This window comes from Coloeus monedula (assembly GCF_965178545.1).
Source record: "Coloeus monedula genome assembly, chromosome: 1".
Taxonomy (NCBI): Eukaryota; Metazoa; Chordata; class Aves; order Passeriformes; family Corvidae; genus Coloeus; species Coloeus monedula.
Genome location: NC_138781.1, coordinates 141,700,736 through 141,719,489, shown reverse-complemented (window position 1 = coordinate 141,719,489; position 18,754 = coordinate 141,700,736). Strand labels below are relative to the sequence as shown.

Here is an 18,754-nt window from a genome sequence, read left to right as displayed (position 1 = left end):
AGAACCACAGCTCCTCTGTACAGCTGCACGTGCTGCACTCTTTCCCCAGCACACAGCACAGGGTGCTCCTGGCAGAAGCTAAGGCACACAGTAAAATCAGGGTGGAGTTCACCAGGCACAACAGGGACAGTGGAGACCAGGTGAAGCCAGCTGAAACCCTACCAAAACACCAGTACTTCCTGATTGACTCTAAAATTGAGGAGGTACTTGCAGGCAGGGGGAAAAAGGCTTAGAGGCAGAACCTGAGCCTGTGTGTGCTCAGGATCCTCAAGCTGATAGAAGAAAGACAGTCTCTGATGTCATTGGACAGAGATCTTAGGAACAGAGTCCATTTTCAGAATCCCTTTGGAAAAAAAATATTGCAAGCTTTAAAGTAGGTTATTAGTTCTTAAACGTGTTTGAGAAATTGAAAAATGAGCAGGTAGACCAAATAATCTCTTTACTTTGTCAAAGCAACCTCTAATTTTCCTGTGATGCCTTGGGATTGCTTCACAGCACAGACAACGCCCCTAAAAAACTTCAAATGCAAGTCACCCTGTGACCAATTGGAAGATCATTCTCTGCACTTTGCACTAGCAAGCTAGTCAGGGGAGCAATGTTCAGGCAAGGGGGTGGATTTGGGGATTAGAACTGTAGAAGTACCACTATTTTAACATCTCTATTGCTCAGAATGGATGTTAACAGTGCATGTTCAGCTTTTCATTCTGAGCTCATTCAGAGCACCCACTAACTGAAAAATAAAATCTTCCACTGTCAAAAAATTGTCATTGCTGAATTAGAAGCTGGCAATAATAATATTAGCAGGTGCTTGGTTTGGTTTTTTTTTTAAATGCCATTCTATCTTTTGTCTGATTAATTTGCTACCTGAAAAAAAGTCAACATTAAATTTTCTGGACTGGAAAAAACCCCACCCATTGCAATACCACATGGTAGTAATGATATATCTTCTTCAATGGAACAACATTCTCTTACATGTCATAAGCATAAATGTCATTGTAAAGGCTTAATGAGGGTGAGGACAAGCACATGAAAATCAAAACATTCTTGAATCATTGGTTATTTAACAAACTGTGCCTATATAGATTTAGTCATATAACTCAATGGCTGCAGTGAAATAACTCTGAATTTATATTAATATAGACATGTTAGAATTGGAATCTAAATTTTCTGTTAGTCATTTGTTTGGGATTTTCTATCCTGATTTGTCTTCATTATACTAACAAAATTACAACCAAAAATCCACACATCAGTAGCACTGCATAAAGATTACAAAAGCCAATTTACTGTATCTAAATTGGTAGTGGCATTGGAATGATCAAATAACATTAAAATACGCATTCACATTTAGTTCTTCCTTTTTAGAGGAGTAGAAAAGGAACACAGGATGATCTTTTGTGAAATGTGCTAGTGATATCAGATACAGGCCTAAAATCAAATGCAGAGAGAAATGAGGAAAACATGAGGGTTTGAGTAAGGGTGAGAAGAACATTCCCGTCTAGATCATATTGGTCCCTTCAGCAATCACATGAATTGCTTCCTTCTCCCCTTTTTCCCATTCTCCCCTTCTCCCATCATCTCATGTCTGCCCAGCTGAGGTGTCTCCAGCTGACACAATCCCAGACTTTGCCCTGGGTGAACTTCTGTGCCATCAGTTAAACCCCAGTGAGGTTTTCAAAGCCACACATTTTGGACCACCACTGCCAAAGATCCACTGGCTTCTCTCTTTTCCTGGAAGCACACAGGGCCTCTCCCAGCCATGCAGATCCAGGGAAGGACATTTCTCTGCATCATGTAAAGGTGCTCTTTGTTATCTAATGTGTCTTCTCCAACAGGGGTTTTTCCCAGTCTTTTACAACTGATAATGTTAAGGAGACCTTCACATCGGGCTTCTGCCTGACCTCAACATCATGTGTTGTCCTAGAGGGTTGTGCCTTGTTTTGGGTGAAAATGTATTGTTATTTCACTTGGGGTTTATCATCTATTAGAAGATGGTAACAGTTAAGATGGATATTCTGCAGGAAATTTTTTCTTGCCTGGGCATAAGAGGCCAGCATGACATTTTGTGAGACAACTTTCACAGCTTTTTCACATTTATTGAAAAATCACCTTGCTCCATCAAATAAGGTAGTGTTTACTTATTCCCATTTAAAAATTCCATGCTGTAGGATATCCAGGGAGTACTCCAAATGCCCTTGACAAGAATTTAAAAGCACAATAAAAAAAATTCATCCAAAAAACCGAGCAGCAGCAGAACTTTTCATACCTGTTCAAACTTTCAGCTAAATTAATTCCTCTCTCTTAAGCATGCTTTGATCTTTCACTGCATCAGTCCACTAAGCTGCCCAATTATTTCTGAGCATGTTTTGTTTTCTCCCTACCTTATAAGATAATAATTTAGAATTCTTCAAGGAAAAAGAAAGATCTTTGCTCCATGAGCAGAATATGAGGCTGTTCAGGCACTCAGTCACAATGGAAGGGGATGCTATCAAGGCCCCAGGCATGTCTTGCATCACTGCTTAAAGTCATCTTTTGGTTTTGCAGCCTCCAAACTTCCTCCAGCTCTTCAGATGATAATCATTTTGACACATGATTACAAGAACTTGGTTTTACCTTGAGCAAAAGGGATTTCCATTTTAAATGTGATCTTTTCTCTACTTAAATCTGTTTTCTAAACTGGCATTGGAATTGTTTATCAAATCAAGGTAGGCTCTCTGGGTGGGATTCGGTTGCCATACATGGATGTCTAGTGCCATTTTAGATGCTTTGGGGTGTTACACCTGGCTGTTCTAAAGCTTTGGGTTTTGCTGTCATAACTGCTATTTGGTATCTAAACCAACACTAGAAGTCTGTATTTAGATACCTGAATGATTCATTCTGTTCTGTCCTTTAACATCATCTTCAGAGATATTTGAACATCACTGTGAAGCTATTTTAACCCTGTATCTCTGTATAGCTCTTCTCTTTCTTCTCTGTGCAGTATTGGTCCACTTTATTTTCAGTATGCCTCTCTGTGAAGGGTGAAAACCTGGTTAGAGTTCTCACTGGAACTCAAACTGGAGAATGGTTATGATTTACCTCCCTTATAAAATATATTTCTTAACAGTATCAAAACACCGGTGGCCCTTCATTAAATAAATGACATATTATTAAACATCATAGAATTTATAAAAAATAACTTTTTAACTAAGAGGCTTGAAAGAATCATCTTTTACCATCTACCTAAGTATATGATGAATATTCCTGTAAGTTTCTACTGAAATTTATTTTCTGAAACCTCAATTATTCCTCCAAATTCTTACATCTCATGCTTCAAGAGAAGCATCATCCAAAATGAAGAAATCAAGTACAGTGGCTTAATTTTCTATTGCAGTTTTTTAGAGGTTGCAATTTTAGAAATAAATTCCTACAATTTATAAAGACTGAGCACAACAGCAACATGTCATCAAACAATATTCAGATAACCTCATGGCCTCAAGATCAGCTTTATTTAACAGCATTTTTCCACAACAGCAATTTATTCTTAATTTATTCTTAAATGAAGAATGGACAGACATTACACGGAGTGGCAGAAGAGAATGATGTAACTACTTTCATACCTCTAGTTTCTAGTTATGAAGAATTATTTGCAAACTTAAATTCAACATCTGAAAGTAATGCTATTTTCTCCAGTAATTGGTGTTAGAATGGACCCTGCAGACAGAAGTTAAATCAAGCTGCTCTTTTGCTGTGGCCGAAGATGCAAATAGAGTGTATTGGAATGAGCAGGCATTTGGCATTGCCCCCAGACTCACAGAAAATGGAGTGTTTGCATTTCCAGAAATGCATAAATCATCCTTGCAATACCTGCACAGAAGTGAATGCAGGTTTAAATGTACACCAACATTTATGATGTAACATCATCTATAACAAACTACTTTCATAATTCAGGCTTTCTGAGAATAATTTTAAGCATTTTCTTACATATTCTTGCCCAACATAATCTGCAAGATGCTTGCATTTTTTCAATATATCTAGATCAAATCACCATTTGTCCATACATATTGAAAATTTTAGATCAAGCTTCAGTATGGCCTGGGTAGTAAGTAAGTTTTATGTGGTGCTGGCCCATCAATATATATTCACAATTCAAAGTGGTAAATTCAAATTTTGGTTATGGGAAAAAAATATCAAAAGCTAAAGTTGTAAGCACAAAAAATATTGTTAAACAGAAATGTGATTTAGTAGAAGAAAATACATTTATTTTGAAATGTAATTTCTAGGCTCATATCCAAAAGGCACTATAAACACATAAGTAGAGTGAGACTATACAAATGCTGGCAACTATACATATGTTTTAACACCTTGTCTAATTGGCAACCTCCACTGTTTAATGCTCACATCTTTAAAATTGCATCTCTGCACCTGCATACAAAATCTATTCACTCATTTTTGTTGCAATAGCAAATAATGCAAATTTATAGTCACATGTGACTTTGTGAGAGTATTGATCACATCCTTATTAGTTGCATCTATGCTCTGCAGAATAAGGATCAATTATGAATGATGAATAAATATATATATAGAGAGAGCAAAGCAGTCAGGTAATTTCCCTCTTTCACCTACCCACCTGTCTTTCAGACTGCGATGTGGATGATGAGGTGGATGAAGAACACCAACCCTACACTTGCCCTGAGGAATTCACAGACTCAACAGCTGAACAACAAGCAGTGAGTAGGACACAAGTCCTTGGTCAATAAAATATATTCGCTACTGCAAAGTAGTGAAACTGCTATTCCTTATGCATAACTCTAGATTCTAGAGGAACTGCCATAAACCCATATCACCAACTGAATCATAGAATCATAGAATGAATCACAGAATGTTAAAGGGTTAGAATGGGCCTTAAAGATCATCTAGCCCCAACACTCCCTGCCATAAACAGGGACACCTCCCACTAGACCAGGTTGCTCAAGGCCTTATCCAACCTGGCTTTGAACAGTGACAGGATTGGGGCATCCACAATATCTCTGGGCAACCTGTTCCAGTGACCAACCACCCCCAAAGTAAAATATTTCTTCCTAATATCTAACCTAAATTTCCCCTCTTTCAATCTGTACCCATTACTCCTTGTCCTGTCACTACAGTTCCTAACATAGAGTCCCTCTCCAGCTTCCCTGTAGGCCCCTTCAGATACTGGAAGGTGCTGTGAGGTCCCCACACAACCTTTTCTTCTCCAGGCTGAAAAGACCCAACTTTCTGAGCCTGTCTTCATAGGAGAGGTGCTCCAGTGTTCTAATCAGCTTTATGGCCCCCCTCTGGACTTGCTCCAAGAGTTCCATGTCCTTCTTATGCTGGCGACATCAGAACTGTATGCAGTACTCCAGGTGGGGTTTCACAAGAAGACCTGGTGTCTTACTCAAAGCAATTCCTCAGATATTGGCTCAAAATTAGATTAAGCTCAGCAAAACATCTGTAATGGTGGCTCATAGAGGTGAAAACATTTCCTTTTCTCTGTTGTAAAGTCAAATTCAACGTATGAGGGAAACATGGAAGAAGCAGAGAGGAGAGCAATAGGGAAAACCGGTGAGCCATGAGGAAGAGAAGACAAGCTGTGAGAGATACTGAAGCCACCTCACTCCAAATCAGGCAGGGGTTTGGGAAGCTTTACTGACAAGGAGGCAGGCAGCATTTTTAAAATGAGATTTTTACCATAATCCTCCAAAAATTAATTATAACTACCCAATCATGGTGGGATTGATCTAAACACATCTGTCTACAGTGAGAATGACACTGTGCGACAGAGCAACGTGAGCAGCAGTCACAATCAATTAGGTGAACTATTCACCTAATTCTAATGTAAGGTCCTACATTTGGTCAGATGAATCTCATTTTTAACTCTGTTGACTGTGCTGAGTTGATCTTCCCAGTTACAACCATCATCAAGACAGCTGGCTCTAAAGTAGAAGTCTGTGTTGCCCAGCTCCACACTTAGTCGGATGAATGCCAAACCTGACTCCATTGAAACCAGATTATTTTTGATGTGGAGTAGTAGAACAAGTCAGGGAAAAATCCACAGTTAAAAATACAGTCAGAAAATTTCAGCAGGAAACAGAAGACAGTCTTAGCTATGTGCACAGAATGAAGATGCCCAAGGAGGTAGGAACATCTGGAGGCCACAAAACATCTTGCACTAATCTATAGACTACATTTCATGGGTTTTAACTTGCTAAATAGACACGATGTCATTTTCAAACTTGAATAATATTAGAAATAAAGTTAGATTTTTCTCCTAAACACTCATTGCCTTGGTACTTTAAGTATCTTTCCTAAATTTAGACTGCCATAGATGCTTGTGCTTATTAATTTAAAGAATGGTGTTAGTGCAGAGTAAAGAAATATCTTCACGATAACATAAATATCAGTCATAGTCTTTTCTCCTCCTGCCCCAACTCCTGGCCAATTTGGGGAATGATTCACTTTAAGTCGAGATGTTGCCTCATGCTGAAATCTTACCATCCTTTACTCATATTGAATCTGTTAACTCCTGCTCCCAATGGGAGACATATGTTCCCTCCGCCTTTGGGTTCACACTTGCAGAGTTACTGGCTGCTTGTTTCTCCTCTAACATAAAAAAATGTATCATTTCAGTTTAACTGTGAGTTGTAATGTTATTCCAAGATCTCAACATCATTAAAACATTAATAAAATTATTACAGAAAATTGTACAGAAGAAAAAGGACAAGACAGATTTGTAGCAAGGCACAAAACCACTGAATTTTATTCCATGATATAAAAACACCCTCTTCGAATGGAACTCATTAAATAAGTTTCAGCAGACAAGAAGGATATGTGGATATATATGGATACAGAAGGCTATATCTGTTCTGAGACAAATTGAATAAAATATTTCATGGTCACAAGTACCCTTTGATTTCTCCTATCATCCAAAAATAGGGATTTAAATGCTACTGGTTTAAAAATATCACCAGAAAATCAGATGAAGAAGCAGATCAGTTGTTAAAAAGTGACAATATTTCTCAAAGATTGCAAAGCAATGCGATTTAAATAGTCTCCACACACTTTGTATTTCAAAACTTCAGAAGACAGGCAGAAAACTCAGTTTCCAGTTTCACCATGTTTTATTACCTTTTGATGCTCAGGGTGCAAAAAAGGGTGATTGCAATGTAAATGGACAGATAGCTAAACTCTATTATGTGCCCCAAAACAGAGTGATACTTCTTTCCCTCTTTTCTCCGCTAATGTTATCATTATTATTATATTAGGTGGAAAGAATCCCTCATTCAGAATACACAAAATTGTATCTTCATCTACTGTCATTATCCTTTCTTTCTATATTTTTTTAAAGAAAATAGAATTGTTCTAAATTAATAAAATTAATCAATTAATAAAACTAACCATAAATGTTTAAAATATTTTTTCTTAGTCTGATTTCATTTTTATAAACCCATGTTAGATGTTCTTTATTAATCCTTTGGAAGTATAATCATTGGTATTTTTTTCCCTGCAGGATTATGTCTTTGAACATGAAGAAACTGTTAGTCCCTCTGTTAATTTTTCATTTTCCACATTAATTAAAAACTTGTCCAGATGGCACTGCACAAATATCTTTCATGCAGATTTCTGGCTTTGAAATGCAGCTACCCACCTCAAAATACATCATTTCCGTCTGCTTGGGAAAATAGCTCTCCATGGTTCATTTTATGTATAATATCGTGTGGGGGAGGGTGTGTCACTTGGAGTAAAAGGAGTGGAAATTCATTTCCAAATCTCCCACTTTCCATGAAAAACTCCACGTAGCTGTTTGTGAGTGCCTATGTGTATATACATGCACGGATGCCTCAGAAGTAAGATTAACCAAAGAACTGCTACCTACTACCTCAATATAATGCGTACATATAATCCTCAGCCAGGTGGTTAATAAGAACAGAAACCAGTAGCATCAATGTATTTGACATCTCTTGAGGCAAATGATTAAACCAAGTTTAATCCCCACCCAAGAAGTGCCAGAAAACCACATGTTCTTGTTAGGTCTGACTTACTCACTCTTGAGGACTCTGAGAAAATGTATAAACGAATAAATCTTTATTCAGGGAAAGACAAAACAGTAATACATTTAGCACACAGTAAGAACAAATTCTTCTTCCTTGCTCATCCACCTCCAGATGCCCGTTGCCCAGGACAAGCTATCTGTCTGCAGGGATCTCTCTGCACCTACAAACTGCCTGCTCAGCCTGATCAGGCACTGCCCTATCCCCCACCAACCCTAGGGACTCACCCAGGGGTGCTTGGATCACTGCAGTCCTTTTTCAGGCTCCTCCACACAACACTCCTGTTCTGATTGCATTCAAGGAGGCCTCACACCAAGGCATTTCTCACCACACAGACAGCTACATTTCCCTGTCTCACACTGAAATAAATCCCATTGCAATGGAAAGAGCATTCAGGGCTGTGTAATGGAGACCTGTTTGCTCAGGAACCAGGTCTTTGCCACAAGTTAAAAATGATCTTCCTCTTTTCAAGAGCCAACCATCCTGCAAAACCCAACCTGTCTGTGCTGGGTCCCCAGACACTGACAGAGGAAGACTTGGTAATTAGCCCATGTGAACTAAGGCCTCTATGGTCTTGCTTTCTGCTTTTCACCAACAGTGGGATAGAGACATCTTGGCTTTCCTGACTGGACAGATAGACGTGTATGTATTTATTACAAAAAATATTGATTTTCCATAAATAATGTATTAGGAGCTCTTTAACTGCTCAAGTAAGCGACTGCCTTTTTTCATACTGTGCCCGCAGTCCTGCCTGCATGCCTCAGATTTTACTATCATTGCAGTTCTGTTGCGTGCATAACATAGTAACCAGATAAAAATTACTCTGATGTGTCAAGAACAAAAAAGTGTAAAGCATTTTCTTTAGCAGCATGTGACTCTTTAAGACTTCTGTTTGTGAAGGAGCCAACACAGTGTGCAGTCACCATTTGAATATACGGCTTCAAAACACACTGCAATTAAAAGCTTTCAGAGAGCTGGTTTAATATAGAGCATGACATCATATTTCCTTCCGTGCCTCCTAACTGAAATAAAACCAAAACCATCAGGTCAGGTTTTATTTTCCACTATCGATTCCAGATACCTCTGTAAGCTCAGCCTTAGGAAGAGATGTTCCTCCATCCTCCAAGGCTATCAAAGGAGGACAGCAAGTGGAACATCCTTAGGAATATGAACAGTGGCTACATAGAGAAGAAAAAGAATATTAAAAGCCTCAACCATACCTGATGAATTGAATGTTTATTGCTCTGTGGGTGTTTGGTCTGCAATGCCTACCACTGATATCAATAGAGGTCTTGTTTAAAAACCTCAAGTTGCATTCTCAAAATTCAGGGGACAGGCTGGACCTTAAAGGTTTGACTGTTTAAAAAGATCAAATATTTTTCCTTCCAGTTTCAGTCTGATCGCACTCCCCTGGAAAGTAAACAGGATCAAATCACTGGATGTCAGAGAGGAAAATGCATAGATAGATGGTCTAGCTCATTCACGTGGCCCTGTAGAAGGATTGATTCTTGCAGTTTATTTTGTAGCACTTCGTTCACTGTTTTTCAATATTGTAGAAGAAATGTTGCCCTTTGGAAGAGTCTGGCAGATCTGTCAGGGCCTGTATTACTGTGATTAGTCTCACTTTTCCCATTTTGTTTATCTACCCCCCCCCCCCCAGTTTTAGCGTGCTGTATTCCGCCAGGGTTTTTTACAACTCCTTGCAGACACTGTTCCAGAAGGAACCTTAATAGTATTAGGAGATGAGGAAGGACAGTGAGAAATCCTGGACTGTTTAAAGCAGATTGCAAAAATGCTACAGTGGTTGTGATGGGCCAGGACTAGACACATGGGCAAGGCTTTCCTCCACACATAAATTCAGCATGATAGTCATTTTAAGGGACTGTGGAAGACAGGAAGAGAAGAGGGAGGAGAGCTCTGCCTTGAACTCTTTTGAATATGGGTTGCTATGGCTGCCAATTTAGATACGAATGCCGCCACCAGCAATGTGCATGGGCCCTAGCACTGCTTCAAAACCCCACCGATACACCCTCCTGGCATACCTCTGATGCTACGATTGATGAGCTTAAAACAGTTCTATGTCTCTCTTCCCTCATGCCAATGGTTCTCCCCTCAGGTATGAAGAAAAGAGCTGAGTTCCCTCCTAAGCCAGTGCTTGCCCATTGCTGTTGGCTAAAACAGGTGGAATAAGGAACAAGGCTCAAGGCCCAATCTTTCCATCTTAATTTTGGTGCCTTGATTTTGGTTCTGTGTTTCCTGGATTGTAACAAATTACACAAATTTCCCATGTTTCAGCTTCTTTGCCTTTAAAGTGGGAATACTGATTTCATCTTTTTAATGTACTTTATAGTATGTGGACATAAAGCACTACCAAGAGAAGAAGGTTTTACTATATTTTTATGTTTAGTCTTTTTAATACAGACAAATTCCATAAATTATCAGCATTAACTCTCTAATGTGAACACATCTTTGATGTTTCTGTTGAAGAAACTCTTTAACACATGCTGATAATATAGAAACCCTGTGTGCTATTCCTCATAATTTCTATAAAACCTCATTCTGTCACCAGCAATATATATATTACTGAAGGCTGCGTGTCCTTGCCTTGTCAGAAACTGCAGCCTTCACTTTCTTCTTTCACCCATAGTTTTATGTGTACTGCAACAGAGTAATTTTTGTTATCAGATTCAGTATAAACCACCTCCCCCCAGCTTTATGGGTCAAGCTATTATTTCCTCATATTATGCTGCAGTCCCCTTTTATTTCTGCACTATTCTCTGTCCTTTAAATACCTTGCTTAAAATCTCCTTGGTGATTGCTTTATTTCTCTCCTAAGCGGCCTCTGATTTTCAGCTGGGCTTCCCTCCAGGGTAGTCTATTATCTCACTTTCCCTTTAAATTCCTTCATTCCACAATTAGCATTTTTAGGTCTGTCTGCGCTGAATAACTGGTGGACTACATCTCCCAGATCTAATGTGTGATTACTGGAGGTGATTCTGTCTTTCCATGCAAGTGTGCAGGATAGTGAAGAGAATAACCATCCAGGAAAACACCAGAAAAAGGTGACAGGAGTCAGTCATGTGCATGACACCTGGAACCCAGCAGCCACAGAGGGTTCAGGGCTGTAGTCTTCAACCTGTGGGGTGACCCAGGGAGAAACATGTCCTTTATGTCTCAGGTATGACCATAATGGCAACTTTGGCTCTCACAGCATGGTGACAGCACAGTGCTGGTATTTCCCCACAAGTGGGCAGACACCTGTGGGGACATGTGGCCATCCCAGGCCCACAGCAAGGAGGAGCTGTCTGGGCTCTGTCAAGGCTCCTTCAGATCACACGGCTCAGTGCTCAGCATTCCAGAGGCACACAGGGAGGCAGAAGGTGTCTCCTCCACCCCAGTGTCCAAAGCTTAGGCACTTACAGTGGTGCCCAGGTACCTGGCACTCAGCAGTCAGTCTGGTCTGGGCATAGCAGGGCCAGCTCGTCCATGTCCCACTGTGCCACCTGAGCCCAGACTGCTGAGAAGGAGCTGTGAGAAAGTCAGCAGAACACTAGAACAATCAAGGTCCAGTCAAGGATAGGCCTGTTGACACAGGGGTGCTCAGTTGCTTGGAGATTCAAAAGGGAAAATGGCTGAGTATGAGCTCCTGACAGGGGAAAGCAGGGAGGCTGGTCAGGATCAGCACAAAAACATGTGGTAGTGGGGTTGGTGAGGTCACCAGCTTGAGTCACTGGTGTGGGCACAGCAGGTGGGAAACAGCAGCCCAGGGACACCCAGGGCTGGCCCTTTCCCTCCTGGTGAGTAAAGCCTCATAAAGGCTCCACAGGTGCTGTGCCACAGAGCAGACCTCAGCCTGACAGCTCATTGATTCCTACCTGTCCTTCATTAGCTCCTGAGCTGGGCTACAACTACTGTGTCTTCCAAGTGGTCAGCAGGCCCCTTGCTCCTCCAGATGACCCTCTACTCTAAGACCGAGATTGACTTTTTTTGTTCATCCTCAGGAGCTCTGTTTACCCAAACCATGATTTCACATGTTCAGACATGGGAAGCAGAGGGCTTTATCAAGGATTTAATCTACTCGTGGCAATTCTGGAACATCATATCACACATCTATGGTTTCTCGTATCTCCTTAAAATTATTTACTTATTATGTCTTTTATTAATGCACAATGGATGTGCATTAGTGAATCAACTACAGCAGAATTACATTGCTTTCCTGTCTGCTTTTGCTTTATAAATCAATAAATCTGTGACAGTAATGTGTTTTAAATACACAGAAATGCTGGATTTTTATTCTTATAGTGAGTTGTCCAAATATTTGCTCACTAGCCTCAGAATACTTATATTCTCTAAGCCAAAAAAGAATTGTATCACTTTTTTCTTATGCACTTTATATATGAACTTAGCTTTACCTCTTCATTCCCCTCTATTACCTTTGCTATTTTTCACAGACCAGTACACAGGTCCATATATTTATCTAATAGGTTTTAAAATTTTCTGCAGCCCCATATTATTGGGTCCCTAGCCAATTTACTTTATTCAATACTATGATCTACTCAAGTGGAAATGGGAAGTTTATGCAATATTCTCTCTAGACTTCTCTGAATGTGTTATTCTCTAAGACACGATGGCTGGGGAGCACCTTTAGTTTAGAAGCTGCTCAGTCTTGCAACACTTGCACAAGGAGCACTGGAAACCCAAGGTCCTGTGACTGTGCAAGGCAAAGAATTGAAGATTCTGGGAACACAAGATCACTGAAGGACTCTGTGTACATGTTATCAGACAGAGAGGGGAAAAAAAGAATTAAAATGTTTGGGGGAATGCTTCACTGAGGATCCCATGTAGCACTGGAAAATTCCCTGAACTGGTGATGGCAAGTAGAATATTTCAAAATCCACCCTCTACCACACCACGATGGGATGCACCATTCAGAAAACTTGTTCCAGTTTTGCCTGGTTCCTCTGAAGCCTTCAGGTCTGGTCAGGTCCTCAGTGAGGCTTCAAATAGAAAGTGTGAAACTTTTAGCTCCTCATAAGCCCCCTTCCAGTTTTATACTGAGCATAGCTTACTGAGAACAGAAAAAACATATACATCTATTTCACATACTCATTTATAGTTGGGTCAACCTAAAGAGAGCTTACAAGCTGGTCCAGAGCATGGTTTAAATCTAATTGCATGTATCTCAACTGAGACACCTTTATCAGCCTACTGTCAGATTCCATATTATCACTGTGTTGCTACCATAGCCCTGCTCAATATCTGAAAGGACTGTGTGATGTGGTAGGCTGCAGCAGAGAGAACAAGGCTCATCAACACTGACAGTCTACACCAGTCTTTTATTCCTGTCCCACTGTGTGTCCATCACTCTGGTTTTTAGTTCTACATAGCCACTTTTTTTCTGTGACAAATATTCTTGCTCCCTGCCCTTACTTGATTAATCTTTTCACCAGCTGTACTTCTGTTTGCAGAGTATGCGTTGCTATGCATTCATTTCACCACCTCCACACCTCAGAGCATTGGCAACAATCACTTCCATTCTTTAAAAGAAAATGCTGTTAACTCACTGCATCCAAAGTAAGAAAATGAAATGTCAGTATTATGAATTGTGACTATACAATGATTTTGGGCCAAGAGTCTGTTAACTGTACTAGGCAAAGGAGAGGCAGCACCACATAGGAAGGCACATAAGAATAGACAACACTTGGCTTGACAGAGTTGTGGTTCCCTCTGTTTGCTCCATAGTTTGTGGGACTGCAATTACCAGCAACAACTTAATATACTTGCCCAACACGCGCTGGCACAAAATGGGGAGAAGAGTGGGCGGCAGAGCAGCAAGACATTTGTGTGGTTAAATAACAAGTAACTAAGGCTCTAGTAAGTGCTCAAGAGAACATGCTGTAGATTCTGGGTTTTGAAAGAATGACAACACGGCCATTTGTTATGTGTAGACAATTTCCTGCCTTTGTATCAGCTTTCAGAAGGACAGTGCCCACCCAAGGCCTTGCTAGGCTGTACCAAGGCCCCGGAAAGGTGTTCACAATCTTCCAGGCTGCATTGCCAGGGTTGAGCACCATATTTTTTCCTGTCAGTCATTTAATTAAGACTTGTCTATTGGATGTGGCAGGTGCAGCTTGCAGTGTCACTGCCCAACATCTGTATGTTCCTATTCTGCTAATTCCCAGAAATGGAAATGTACAATAGCCTTAAGGAGAGTTTCTTTCTGTCTTTACTTTTACTTGAAACTAGTTGAACAATTTACAGATAGGGTTTTTTGTTCCTTTGATTAGGTCTTATTTGCTCCTTTATATTTATGTCAAAGAGGGCACTGTTATAAAAAGCTCCAAGGACAGCCGGCACGATTTTCCCAACTCTGTGAGTTTCTCCCTACAGTTTTTCTTCAAAGAGTGAATAATACACTATTCAATGCATTGAAAATGCACTTTGCTAAAGGAAACACTGCTTGGAGCAGCTTTGAAATGGTATCCAAAGCAGCCCGGAGCACTGAGCGACCTGTGAGATGGGCACTGTGAGTGCCCTACTATTGCCATGCCCTGGCAAGTAATTTTGACATTCATGGGAGTTATTCCCACAAAGATTTGAATCTCCTGTGCTGGGTGTTTTGGGTCTCAGCAGGATACATCTTCAAAATTGATTTGATTGCCTAATACATCGCTTCCGAATTGGCAAAGAGTCCTTACACAGAATCACTTTGTTCTCTGATGTTAGGACTCCTTCAGACAGTGTGTGCTTGTCTCTTCTGGTTCCTCCCCAGCTTGCTTTCCATCTCGAGCCTCTGCTTCCCGGCCCAACAGCCATGCAGGCAGGTGCTGCTCACTTCCAATTCCTGCGTGCATCCTCATTTCAGCTCCATGACAAAGGTCCCTCTGCCCATGCTTTTTGTTTCCTCAGAGTCTGGTCTTTCCACAACAGCACAGTATTCAGCTCTGATTAACCTTCAGTTCAGACTACTCCATGCTTTATTTCCATATTCTAGTTTATCACTGGCACTGGCAAAGTAAAGGCATTGGCAAGAAAACTCAGTAAAGGTTCGTACTGAAAATGAAATGGTCATTCATTTATTATGTATTTTTTGGCAACAGTCTTTTTTTCTAATAGTCATTTGTGCCGGCCAGAGGAAGTACTCGGACAGGCTGCCAACACGGGTGAGCTCCCAAGATGTTCCAGTAAGTCTTGTGCAGCGAGTACATCCTTTGACGTCTCAGCTCCAGGAGTTCTGGGATCATTTAAGAATCTGATTTTATCATTCATCATTTGAGACTCTGATTTTATCTTTCCCTGGAGTAAGTCGTGAGCTCCCATGACTATGGAAAACAACTCTGGGTGATAACTGAGCTAGACCACGCATAGGGCTGCACAGAAGCTCCTCTCCGAACCCGTACCAGGACCTGGGGACTCGGAGGGGACTGTCCGGTGGCTGGAGCCCCGGCAGCGCGACCCGCAGGCAGCGGCCGAGCCCCCGGGGGCGGCGGGGCGGGCGCGGCTCTGGGCGCTGCCGCAGCAGCGCAGCCGCCGCCGGCCGCGGACTACAGCTCCCGGCGTGCCGAGCGGAGCCCGCCCGCCCCGGCACTGCCCGGCTGGGCTGGGCTGGGCCGGGCCGGGCCGGGCGCCGGCGCCCGCGGGAGCCCCGGGTCCCTGGGAGCAGCGCGGGCGGGGGCGCGGCCGGCGGCGGAGGCGGGCGGGAGGTAGGTGTGTGTGTGTCCGTGTGTCCGTGTGTCCGTGTGTCCGTGTGTGTGTGCGGGGGCCGGCGCCGCGCCGGGCAGGTGAGAGCCCCGCGGGGAGGAGGAGCAGGGGGAGGAGGAGGAGCAGCAGCAGCAGGCGGCGTGCTCCTGCCTGCCGGGGATGCGTGTGTGCCTGTGCGTGTCTGCGCGCCGCTCACCTCGGTACCGCGCGGGTCACTCGGTGGCGGGCGGGTCCAGCTACTGCCGGCGCCGGCGGGGATCGCGTTTCCCAGCGCGGCCGGTTCTCGCTGAGGTCCCGAGAGGAGCGTGAGTGAGCAGCGGCCGTGAGCGATCACGTATGTGCTATAGGGGCACATGTGTTTCCTACGCATGCAACACATTTGTCGGGCTGCAGGCTTCGCCCCGTGACACCGGGCGGCCTCGAGGGGGATGGGGCCCAGGCGAATGGGGTAATAACGAATTAATTGCAGATGAGAAGTAATATCCGTCTTTGAGTCATCAGTCTTTGAGGCATAATTTCATTCCAAAAGCTCTTAGATGAATCGTAGATCTTATATAGAAAGCACTAGCTTTTCCCGTAGGATTATCAGATTTCCACCGGAGAATACAGATCCTGGATTACTGAGCTACATGGGATTTGCGTGTTTCTTTCTAATTAGTCTGTGAATCTGAGTGTAAAATTCTTTATTTGGAAGGGGGGGGAGGGGAGTTGTATGCTTCTAAAAGAACAGACATATCTTTTCTCTGACATTTTACACAGTTTTTCTGGTTATCCTGTGCTCTGTAGGCACTTACTGCCTTAATTGGGTAGTGGTGTCAAAGGTTGATTAGATTCCCTAATAGATTTTGGATCTGCAAGAGGATTGCAGTTTTAAATGCGTGGCTAAAACAATCGTGTTTGCCATCTCCCCTCAAACAGTTGAGAAGAGGGCTGATACATTACATTGGTGTTATCTTCCCTTTGGTTTGGTTAATGTATCATCGTGAGGTTGTCGGGTTCGGTTTTGTTGTTGTTGTTTTTTTCCCCCTCTACTATTTCATTTGCAGACCAAAAAGAAATGAATGTCAGACAGGATTTGTTTAATCATTTAACAGCTGACACAAGCCATGTCCCTAACAAAACGTTGGTGAAAAAGTAGAAGATTTCTGGGATACAGCAGCACCAGTACTGTGAAGCCGCTTCTGCAGGTCAGGAGCAGCATTTGCTGGAGGATGCCGTAGCCCAGGAGGTGAGGCTCGTGGGGACGAGGTCGATGGCTTGCATGGAGCTTCTCTACCTGGCTGAGGAGAGCAGACAGGTGCCTCTGGGCACTGCTACCGCCTGGAGCCTGCCCTCCCATCCCTACGAGCAGCAGCAGCATGAGGGGGGTGAGGTGGACTCCAGAGCAGCCACTGCTGTGGCAGCCCTGCACTGTGAACGGCACTGCAAGCCCTTGCAGACGGGCCCTGTGGCTGAGCCCTCCCTGGCACCCCAGCCCTCATCCCTGGGCACCTCGCCTCAGGAGCACCCTGCACCCTCCAGCACCTCCCAGCCCTGCCAGCCAGCCGAGTGCTTGCCCAGGGAAGAGGATGGAGGGAAGAAGAAAGCCTGCTGCTGTGCCCAGGAACTCGAGACGTCGTTCACCTATGTGGATGAAAATGTAAATCTGGAGCATGCAAGAAGTCCCCCCACTCCTACAGGTGGCCAGGATGCCTCTCTGCAGCAGCACTCCTGCAGGGAGCTGCCACCTGAATGGGTGCACGATTCTCCTTCCTTGGTCTCAGAGGAGGATGATGCTGCCTCGGAGGCAGCAGCTGGGAAATCTGTTGACTATGGGTTCATTAGTGCCATTTTGTTCCTGGTTAGTGGCATTTTGCTGGTGATAATTTCCTACGTGGTACCCAGAGATGTGACTGTGGATCCCAACACCGTGGCTGCCCGGGAGATGGAGAGGCTGGAGAACGAGAGTGCAAGGATCGGTGCTCACTTGGACCGCTGTGTTATCGCTGGGCTGTGTCTCTTAACCCTGGGGGGCGTGGTGCTCTCCAGCCTGCTGATGATGTCCATGTGGAAAGGGGAGCTCTACCGGAGGAGCAGGTTTGCATCCTCCAAGGAGTCTGCAAAGCTGTATGGATCTTTCAATTTTAGAATGAAGTCTGGAGCAAATGATAATATGCTCGAGCTGTCATTAGTTGAGGAAGATGTGCTTGCCATAGATAATTAGTGTGGTCATGATTTTTAAGGCAGCATTTCTACAGGAAAATATGTTTCATTAAAGAAAGCAGATGCAGCTAAAGATAGCTGGTGATGCAGTTTATTTGTCTGACAAGAACGGTGTTATCTTAAGCTCTATAATCAAATGTTTGCAATATATGAGTACTTGTTGTAAAAGGGAAATGTGCCAGACGAAATGCAAATGATATAAAATAATGAAAACCACTGAATAAAAAGAGATTTGTGATAAGTAGGTTCCTCATATACTTGTTTATCCTAATATAAAACATTCCACTGGTGTCTTGCCTATATAATTTTCTTATTACTCCCATGTAGAACGAGAATGACCTTGACACTTTAGAAGCTGTTAATTTTTGAAGCCTGCAGGATTAGTAACAGGCTACTTGATAGAATGTTAAGAAGCAGGACCAATAATCAAATAGCAGGGCTAATATTTCATTAAGAGATGCTTTTTTATTCTTTAAGCATATCCCTTTTCTTCAATTGAGTGACAGCTGCGGGAAGAAAGAACACCACTTGGTCGTGACTGACCACAAACCTCCCATATTTTCAAACAATTGTACAATTAGTGATGATTATTTAAAATATAAAATAAGAGGCAAAGGGCAGGAAACCATATGGCCCATGGTATTGGTAGGAGACAAAAGGCTCTTTCAGCTTGAGGTCAGTGGCTCCATTTCAGTTCAGATTAGGAATGATTGATAGTCATTAACTTCTGATAGCTATAGTGACCCATATAAAAGAAGTTTAGTTCTTGGTGGACAGATGTCTTTGTATGACGATTGCCATAA

At 42.5% G+C, this 18,754-nt stretch overlaps 1 protein-coding gene across 1 annotated transcript; it reads left to right on the top strand.

Annotated features, from left to right (window-relative positions):
• Positions 1 to 17,001: 17,001 nt before the first annotated feature.
• On the top strand, positions 17,002 to 17,952 carry TMEM74 (transmembrane protein 74; the record flags this gene model as incomplete). Its single annotated transcript, XM_082299174.1, has 1 exon — positions 17,002 to 17,952. One exon carries the CDS (start codon positions 17,002 to 17,004, stop codon positions 17,950 to 17,952), a length of 951 nt encoding a protein of 316 aa, XP_082155300.1.
• Between the last annotated feature and the right edge of the window lie 802 nt (positions 17,953 to 18,754).